General features: G+C 41.0%; 1 protein-coding gene across 1 annotated transcript; it reads left to right on the top strand.

Annotated features, from left to right (window-relative positions):
• Window positions 1–4,945: 4,945 nt before the first annotated feature.
• Window positions 4,946–9,541, top strand: LOC127312334 (VIN3-like protein 2). The gene is made up of 4 exons (XM_051342871.1): window positions 4,946–5,141; window positions 6,090–6,780; window positions 7,351–7,658; window positions 7,728–9,541. The coding sequence occupies exons 1-4, from the start codon at window positions 5,117–5,119 to the stop codon at window positions 9,242–9,244; spliced, it is 2,541 nt and encodes an 846-aa protein (XP_051198831.1). The 5' UTR covers window positions 4,946–5,116; the 3' UTR covers window positions 9,245–9,541.
• The last annotated feature ends 200 nt before the right edge of the window (window positions 9,542–9,741 follow it).

Genomic DNA, 9,741 nt, shown 5'->3' with positions numbered 1-9,741 from the left:
TTAATAAAAATTTAATCATTTAATATTTATTATTGTTTAAGCCTTTTTCTTTTAATTTTAAATTCAAGTAAAATTCAATAATTAGTAAAAAACTTTTCAAATTAAATAAGAACCAGTACATGAATAAAGAAAACATTAAAAGTAATTTATTTATTCATTGTTTTGTTAAATCCTTATTAAAGGGATTTAAACCCTAATTAATAATTACCCTAATTATTAACTGTTTAAAAATAATAAAATGCCAAATTCAACATTGTTCTTTACTTAGAAGTTATTAATAACTACAAATGCAAAATGAAGTTCTTAATCATAGAACCATATGGTAAATAGTAAAACCTAGTTCCATATGGAAGAAAACTAGGAACTCATCATTTCATGTGTAGTGCTAAACCCTCAACTCACTTAGACTCTAGTTCCATTAGTATATGTGAACCCTAAATTGTCCTAAACCTAAAACCCTAGGTTAGAACATGTGATCATGGTACCTCCTTTCAAATCATAGAACCATAGTAGCAAATAAATACCTGCCATGACCACATAAAATGTAAGAACCCTATCACTAGTTACTTGTTATGCTATATTCTCATTTAAATACAACTTGTTGATCTAGTAGGATCAACCAAGTGTAAAACCCTAGTTCCTATTCCCTAGATCACCATCCTTAACTATCCATGAGTATCATCACACCATTGTGAGGAAACCAAATAGCAACCATGCTTATTATCTTGCATTATCTAACCATACTCCACTAAAACCCACTAGTGTGAGATACTTATGAACCATCCTATTTAGGAACCAACCATTCTCTACTTAGAGATCCAATAGCTAATACAAGACAACCTCAACCTTAATTATTATACTTCTTACTACTTAAGAAGTATGTTCTTCAAAAGTTATTCTTTTGAAGTAAATAAAGAATCATCACCAACCCTGCTTATAAGGACCTATAAACCCTAGCCAGCTATCACTAGCAAGATAAACCAACCTTGACAACAACCATGCATAATGAATTGCTTAGGATACCTAGGCTTATCTTAACCTTACCAGCCCTAGGTGTTGATGAATCCAACTTTGTTGGGATCCATCTAATATTTACTCCAGCAACTACCTGAAACCATAGTCAACCATAGAAACCCAACTTAATTATCCTACTTGTTCTTTATCAAAGAACATGTTCTTCAAAAGTTATTCTTTTGAAGTATATGATAATTACTCATTAACCATGCCATATAGTGCTAAAACCAACCACTGTTATTTACATATTAGGATTATACCAAATGCTATTGTTATGTGCTATTAGTGTTATTATTATGATTTATTACAACACCTGTTTATGATAACAAGAAACCAATTCTTAATAAGAACCTTGTTTGTGAATCACCCTAAAAGTGCAACTCACCCTAAGCAAATCATTTCAACTAACTCATCCTAAATCATCGGGGTTAGGTTACGCTTAGAGCGATTGCATCTCATACTTATGCATTAATGCATCCTTGCCAATCTTTTAAACATCGTCCTTACCGGACGATGATGCTATTTCAGAATTTGGAGATATTGCGTATCGAAGACCTTGCCTGCATAATCTTGCAGTCAAGAAAGGCAAGTTCATCACTTGCTCATGTCATTTGAGTATTTCTATCAAATTACTTGCAAAGTACTATGGTTATCATTATTGCATAAAAAACCAAAACCACTACTTTCATAACTATGAATATGACTAAGTGGTGGGCAATGGAACCATGGATTGTGTTGATATGGTGGAGGTTCCATTGCAAGGGTTTATATCCATCTAGGATTAAACAACAAATGTCGCCAGTGATTCTTGTGCCGTAATACCCGTGTTAACCATAAGATCCGGAATGGGACGGAGTAGTCAAAAGTGTGTCCACCTCTCGTTCATCAACGGATGCGCTTACCGTAGCAGTTGTATCTGGCGGAACAACCGGAGGGTGGGGATCCCATTCTAATTCCCCACGGTAAAGCATTGCTTGCCGTAGCAGTTGTGTCTTGCGGAACAACCGGAGGGTGGGGATCCCATTCTAATTCCCCACGGTAATGCGGTCTATGATGGGTTGCAGCTACCGGCGTAGGAGTGTATGGTAGAGCCCAAAGACTGCCGTCGTGGTCGGGGTCCACCCTGAAATTACGGGAATAATGGGACCGGCGTGGACCCAGGGTCGGGGCATGCAACAAAGGGTGGGTGTTCGAGGTAGCGGAGGAACATGATTGGCTAGACCTTATACCGGGCCTCACACCAAAGGAAGTGTGGACGAGAACATGACTCGGTTGGCATCAAGGTTAAGATCTCTTATGGGTAAAGCAACACACCTCTGCAGAGCGTAAAGAACCGTGACCTGTCACTCCCTGTTCCGGGATATGGAACTGCGAACGCGGCCGGAAAGGAACTCCATGAAGTTCTAGTAAACCGTGAAGGCTGACGGACATAGTTCTTCTGAATAAAAGCAACCTTTTGAAGAAATGGTTATGAAAATCTGCATTGGTATTAGACTTTCTGGTCTAATGCTGTAGCTAGTGCATTAAACACCCCTTTCCTATAATGAACTTGTTGAGTACGCTCGTACTCATCCCACTCTTAAATCCCCTACTTAGATATGGAGCTATCGAAGGAGGATCTACAGTGCAACTCGAAGACCGAGGAATCAACAACTACTTCAAGGGACAGGAACCTGTCAGAAGAGTCAACACCACATCCAACTCGGATAAAACCTAGATTAGCAATAGAAAGGAACTAGTTTCCTTAACCTAGCTCCTATTTAGCTAGAATCTATTCATAGCCTCTATAGCTAGTTAAATACTCTACAAGTAGAGTTCGTGATAAGACTAGACTACGAGTTGTTCTTCTGGAGTTTATTTGCAGTGTTACCTCATTGTAAAGTAGGAGGCTGTGTGGATCTGTAAAGCTACATGTGCGTTTGTTGGGATCCGATGAATAATGAATACTATGCTATGTTGATTATCAATCTATTATCTATGTGTTGTTTATGATCTTGCATGCTCTCCGTTGCTAGTAGAGGCTCTGGCCAAGTCATTGCTTGTAACTCCAAGATGGGGTACTTATGCTCGATAGTGGGTTCATGCCTCCATTAAATCTGGGGAGTGACAGCAACCTCTAAGGTTGTGGATGTGCTGTTGCCACTAGGGATAAAACATCAATTCTATATCTAAGGATGTACTTGTTGATTACATTACGCACCATACTTAATGCAATTGTCTATTGTTTGCAACTTAATACTGGAAGGGGTTCGGATGATAACCTGAAGGTGGACTTTTTAGGCATAGATGCATGCTGGATAGCGGTCTATGTACTTTGTCGTAATGCCCAATTAAATCTCACACTACTCATCATAACATGTATGTGCATTGTTATGCTCTCTTTATTTGTCAATTGCCCAACTGTAATTTATTTACCCAATATGCTATTTCTTATGGGAGAGACACCTCTAGTGAACTGTGGATCCCGGTCCATTCTTTTACATCGAATACAATCTACTGCAATACTTGTTTCTACTGTTTTCTGCAAACATCATCTTCCATACTATACATCTAATCCTTTGTTACAGCAAGCCGGTGAGATTGACAACCGCACTGTCACGTTGGGGCAAAGTAATTTGGTTGTGTTGTGCAGGTTCCACGTTGGCGCCGGAATCCCTGGTGTTGCGCCGCACTACACTACGCCGCCATCAACCTTCAACGTGCTTCTTGGCTCCTACTGGTTCGATAACCTTGGTTTCTTACTGAGGGAAAACTTTTCTTGCGCACGCATCACACCTTTCTCTTGGGGTTCCCAACGGACGTGTGTCTACACGCCATCACGTACGTGCTGCCGATGTTGCGTCGTCGCGGATAAGAAACATGTCAACAAAAAGACGGTGGCCGATCCAAAATGCATATATGGTTCAAAATATAAGGGCCTTTTATGTTCGAATGAAAAATTACAAGCATGGATCTAATGATAGAGGGAGTGATGCGCAGTGAGAATTGGCTTGCATGAAATACGAAACTTTCTTGTTTTTTCTGTAGATGTTACAACAAGCCTTCATGTCCTAACAACCCAAAAGGCTAATGTGCTTTGGGTACATAGATTTCTCAGCTTCACTGGATGCACCTCTGCCGGTGTGAGGCGTCATGATCTTGCATTGAGGTGTATGATGGTCCATAAGGTCCCATTTGATTTGAGCAACTTTCATTTGAAGGTATGCAAATCTAGCAACGAACATTAAGTCAACACTATTCATGTTGGTTTTTTTACATACCTTTTCAAACCAACACATGATTTTAAACTTAAAATTTCTGAAACATTTTAATTTCGTTTCCATATAGTTTACACCATAACATACGTTTTTTCTGTAACTTTCTTGTATTATTAATCCATGACGATCAACGTAAAATAACGATCTTGACTTTTCTCCGAAAGCACACATAGTTGAAGGTTATGAAGCCAAATATGTTATAATTCTTTGACAATTGTTTTGCGAAAACATGATAACCCAACCTATGGTTCGATGACAAGAAGAGTGGTCGAACCTCCGACCCACAGTATCAAGCCAATGTGTTGATGCCATGCGTGTACATTAAGGAGGAACACTATTTTAGTTTGAGACGACTTTCCATAAATATCGATAGTCAGACGTCTGTGGTGACTTGGTCTATTTTGGAAGCTTCGCAACTCTATCCGCTGTAAGGGTTATGTGAATCGCGCATGCTTTTGTAATTATGTGTTCTACGGAAAAAAAAAGTTTCTCAAAACTCATTCTAAATCCTAAGAGGAACTTTGAATATGATTATTTTTCTGAAGACTGGCTGTGATTATCTAAGAATATCAAGGGTGTTTTGGCAAATTGGATATTTTAATAGTACATTTTTTTTTATTTTTACAGGAAAAGCACAACCTTGGTTTGGACTTGGAGTCTGCGAAAGTAAACCCAGCGCCCACACCCACGGACATGGGGTTTGTGGCCTGGGGTTTCTGTTTTGAGCGGAAGTGAGGCCGGAGACGGGGACGGAGACGGAGACGAGGAGGCAGACCCGCCAAGCTGAGCGAGAGGATCCTCCGCGGCCTCCCTCCCTCTTCCTCTTCGATCCGCAGTTCCACGCCATGGACACCTCATCCCCGTACTCTGGTCCGCACCCATCCCCGTCTCCCACCCCCCACCCCCCGTACATTCCTGCGTTTTTTTTTTGGGAACGTTTTTTCTGGGCAGGCTTTGCGTACGGAGATGCTTCCATAGGTTTGGATCCGCCGATCGGCGAGTCGGGCAGCCGATTCCCGGCGCATTCGGCATTGGTCTTGTTTTGGCGTGCTATTCTTTTGGTGGGGAATTCAGGCCCTAGCTGGTCTGGTTGCGATTTAGGCCTTCAGTTAGGGGCAGCGAAATCGCGTTTATCTTACACGCATTGCCGCATTGTGTTTCCCCAAAGAGGAGCAAGAAACCAGAAATGTTGCTTTTTTTCCCCCAAAGTTTTAATTTTTTTTAGGTCCGTATATGTCCGTTTACCATTGCTGCATTGTGTTTCTTTACCTTTTCTTTTGGTACATGGCGTTGTGCCTTTTACTCTGCTTCGTGTCGCGAATGAAATGCCCACCCTTAATTTTCTTCTCATTAAGGGTAAAAAAATACTCAAATATTGATTGCCAGGGAGAGGATCTCATTAGTTATAACTTATGAGTAGCGCACATTTACATATTTGTAGATGTCTGGGCATTTGATGAAACCCATGATAGAATATCAATGCACAGGATGGATGAATAAGTCATTTCTGTTTTTTTCACTTTCTAGCATCTTTGTTTAGAGCAATGCCATATTATTTATTAAAAGCAGTGAGGAGTGGTACTGATTGTTGAGTTTATGAGTTAGTGTGAGAAATTCTTTCTAGATCCCTTTTACATGTATCCAGTGTACCTTAATTTCGGGTGATTATATATTATGTGGAAGAGACCTGCTATGCTCGCAATGTTTCTGTTGTGCACCATTCATTGGAGGACGCAATGTTGGTTACTGCTCTACTACTAACTTTGAGAATGTTCTGATTTTTTCGTGAGCAGTGATTTTACCTTTCTGGTTCTCCAGGATTTCTTGCTGACCCGGCTAAATGTCGTTTGCTGAATATCGATGCAAAGAGAGAACTTCTCAGTGAATTGTCAAAGTCTCCAGATAGGGCACTTGAACTGCTGCAAGAATGGAGACGCCGTGATATTATGCAGATTTTCTGTTCTGAATTCTGTAAAGACAGAAAATATCAAGGGACATCAAAACAGGATATACTACATTATCTATTCAATGCTGTTAATGGGAAGTCATGTGCCCGTGGGAAATGTAGCCATGGGAAATATATGAAGAGATTAGGCCCTGAGCTGAACTCAAGTGACATCCAGTTGCCTTACAAAAGACGGAAAAAATGTGATGTTCCAGCACTTCCAGTTATTGCAAGCACTCCAGTTACAGATGGTATAATTGCACCAACAAACAATGCACACCTTTGTGAAAATTCAGCTTGTAGGGCTAATCTTGTTCCAGAAGATAAATTTTGCAAACGTTGCTCATGCTGTATTTGTTTGAAGTACGATGAAAGCAAAGATCCTAGCCTCTGGCTGTTCTGCAATTCAGACCAACCCTTGCAGGAAGAGTCGTGTGGTTTGTCATGCCACCTAGAATGTGCATTCAAGGATGAAAGATCTGGCATTCTGCAGAATGGACAGTCAAAGAAACTTGATGGTTGTTATTACTGCACCCACTGTGGGAAACAAAATGATTTGCTTGGGTATTTTCTGAAACATTTCTCAGTTACGGTATTATGCATTCTAATGTCAAAACACATATCTGTTCATGTACTTGTTAGCCACCTTATCGCATCAGTGTTATTCTTGCAAATCTCCACCATGATTCACTGATTTGGAATGGTTCAGCTTTTAGCCTCTAGCTGAATTTTATTTTTGTGTGATTTTTCTCGTAGACCGAAATTTCCATGTAAAGAACTAGTGTAACATGTATGCTGTGTGGAGGTGGTACATGTCACAGTAATGTCTCTTTAGTTGTTGATCTGAGCTGTCTAGATTCCATCCAGTTGCTAAGATAACTAGTTTCTGTTTCTGCTACTATACGATTACTGCTTTTCATTTTTATGGTAGCTAAGAGAAATAAAAGAGTTGGATCAAATTCTTACAGTGCTGCCCACAGTGTCCTCATTTTCTCTCAGCGTGGTTTCTGTTTTCACCTTGTGTGATCTACATGCACATGAGAGCTGAGGTCAGACTGGTTTGTGACCCTGATTTCCCCAGTTTGGTTAGTCAAAGTTTAGTTAGTAAGGATGACCATATAATCATTTTCTCAGGTGCTGGAAGAGACAACTGTTGATAGCAAAAGATGCTCGGCGGTTGGATGTCTTGTGCCATCGGATATTACTTGGTCATAAGATCCTCATTTCCACTAAGAAGTACTTGGTCCTCCATGAGGTTGTGGATACAGCAATGAAGATGCTGGAGGGTGAGCTTGGTCCGATTACTGGCCTTCCAGGTAAGGGTTGGGGAATTGTTGACCGTCTTCCTGTAGGTGCTGCAGTTCAGAAGCTTTGTACCCGTGCCATAGAGACTCTGGAATCCATGTTAAATGGCGCATTAACTGCTGATTCGCAAATTCAGGGTGAGTCCACTTTTTCCATTTTTTATCACCGTGCACGCTATGAATGCTTATGCATAATTTGTAATTCAGGTTCTCGTATGGTACCATCAGACTTCGTAAAGCTTGAGGATATATCCCATGAATCTGTTACTGTAGTTTTTCACTTGGATGCATGCTCCATGCTCTCTCAAGGTTTAACTGGCTTTAACTTGTGGCACCGAAAGGCTAGTGAAGAAGATTATCCTTCAAACCTAACAGGCATAATACCGATGACATCGAGAATGTTAGTGGTCAGAGGACTTGCTCCATGTACATCTTATGTCATCAAGGTTGCTGCATTCACCGGCTCAAAGGAGATTGGATCGTGGGAAGTCAGGACAAATACCATTGGCTGTCCTAAGGGGCTAGATGCAAAAGATTCACTGCCAGTGGATGTTGGAAAAGATCCAAACAACAAAAGCGTGAAGGCAAAAAGTAGTGTTCTGTTCAATGCTTCTTCAGAAGGTGTGGAATTGGAAGAAGTCAGTACTGATCATGCTGATCTCAATGATTTGTCAGAAAGTGATATTGGACGTTATAAAAGTCTTGATATCCTTTACTCAGTAAAGGCGCCTCATTACTGCAATGAAACCACTAGTTACTCTCAAGATCGAAAATTACATGTTGCTGGGGTAACCAAAGTTGATGAGCCGGATGAAACTCCTAGGGTACAGGCATCAGCTTTGGATGACAAAAAAGAAGAACCTGGTTCAGCTGCTCAAGCAGTTTCACTAATGAGGCCCAGAGAGCTAATGGCGTGTAGTCAGAGAGCTTTGAAGAAAAACGTGGGAAAGATTGGTTCAAACATTGCATCAGTTGCACACACTGGAATCAAGTTGGTTGCTCCACCTGAATACAAGGGCTCATTCCTACACGTCATCCGGAAAGAGAGTAAAAATTGCAAGCGGGTTTCTGGAATGAGCTTTGAAGCAAAATCTGGTGATCATGTTCCTCAAGATGACAGTTCGAAGACTGAAACAGACCCAGGGTGTTTGTCATGCAAAAGCACACCAGGGAGAATCGAGGATGGTGGGCACAAGGATGGACCTTCAGAACCTAACACATCTGCTCAAGTAACGTCTCTTGCTAAGTCCTCAAACTTGGTGCCTCACAAGCAGGGGATTTTATTGGAGAAAGCAGCTGCTTCACTGGCTCCCAGAACAGGGAATGGTATCGAATTGGGCGATGGGATTATTGGAACAGGTTCTAGATCTAGCAATGATGACCATGTTCCTCAACCTGGCCCTCTGAAACCTGCAACAGAACCATGGAGTCCATCAGGCAGTAACCCCTCAGGGAGCACCCCCGATGCCATCGAGCAAACCGATGAAAATGCTTATGTGTCGTGTGTCAAGATGATCAGGCAGCTGGAATGTGACGGTCACGTGGATGCCAACTTCAGAGTGAAGTTCTTGACATGGCTAAGCCTACGGGCGACTCACCGAGAAAAGAAGATAGTTAGCGTGTTTGTGGACACTTTCACTGACGACCCCGCAAGCCTAGCGGGCCAGCTATGTGACACCTTCTCAGAGGCAATCTACAGCAAGAGGCCACCTATAGCGCCATAGTGTCTCTGCATGCAATTTTAGCACTGACAGTAGAGGAGATTTTTTTTTTTTGAACGGATAGATAAAGGGGAGTTGCCATCATCCCACTTTTAGAGGATAAACCGCTGGTTTATTAGCTGGCCCTTGCATAAATTTCTCACTGGAACCTTATCCACTGTAATAGTTAGTTATATTTTGTTAACTTTCTTACCTTCAGCTGAAAGTTGAATATCTTAATCAGTATGTAGCATCCGGAAATTTGCAATCCAGAACAGATCTTATTTCGAAAGTTGAATATCTTACTTCCGATTTCGGTGATTTCTGCTTGTCAAGTTGAATGCTGGCTAAGTATATCGGATGCCGTAGAAATAGGAACAATAGTATGCAGAGATTATATAGTAGTAGTGCATAGTGCAGGACTGCAAATACTGTTTTCAGATCAAACCACCCTTTATAGGGACATGGAGAATGGCCTTTTCATGTAGAGATTATAAAAATGTTTAACTTTGCTAAACTGA

The sequence above is a fragment of the Lolium perenne genome, chromosome 7 (assembly GCF_019359855.2).
Source record: "Lolium perenne isolate Kyuss_39 chromosome 7, Kyuss_2.0, whole genome shotgun sequence".
In the NCBI taxonomy this organism is placed as follows: Eukaryota; Viridiplantae; Streptophyta; class Magnoliopsida; order Poales; family Poaceae; genus Lolium; species Lolium perenne.
Note: the sequence above shows the minus strand (reverse complement) of the source record. Positions and strands in the feature narration are given on the sequence as shown.

Bases quoted from the DNA above. Each gene is read 5' to 3' on its own strand.
- LOC127312334 (XM_051342871.1), top strand. From the start codon at position 5,117: ATGGACACCTCATCCCCGTACTCTG. The intron at 5,142-6,089 runs GTCCGCACCCAT...CTGGTTCTCCAG, and splicing joins CACCTCATCCCCGTACTCTG to GATTTCTTGCTGACCCGGCT. The intron at 7,659-7,727 runs GTGAGTCCACTT...TTTGTAATTCAG, and splicing joins TGCTGATTCGCAAATTCAGG to GTTCTCGTATGGTACCATCA.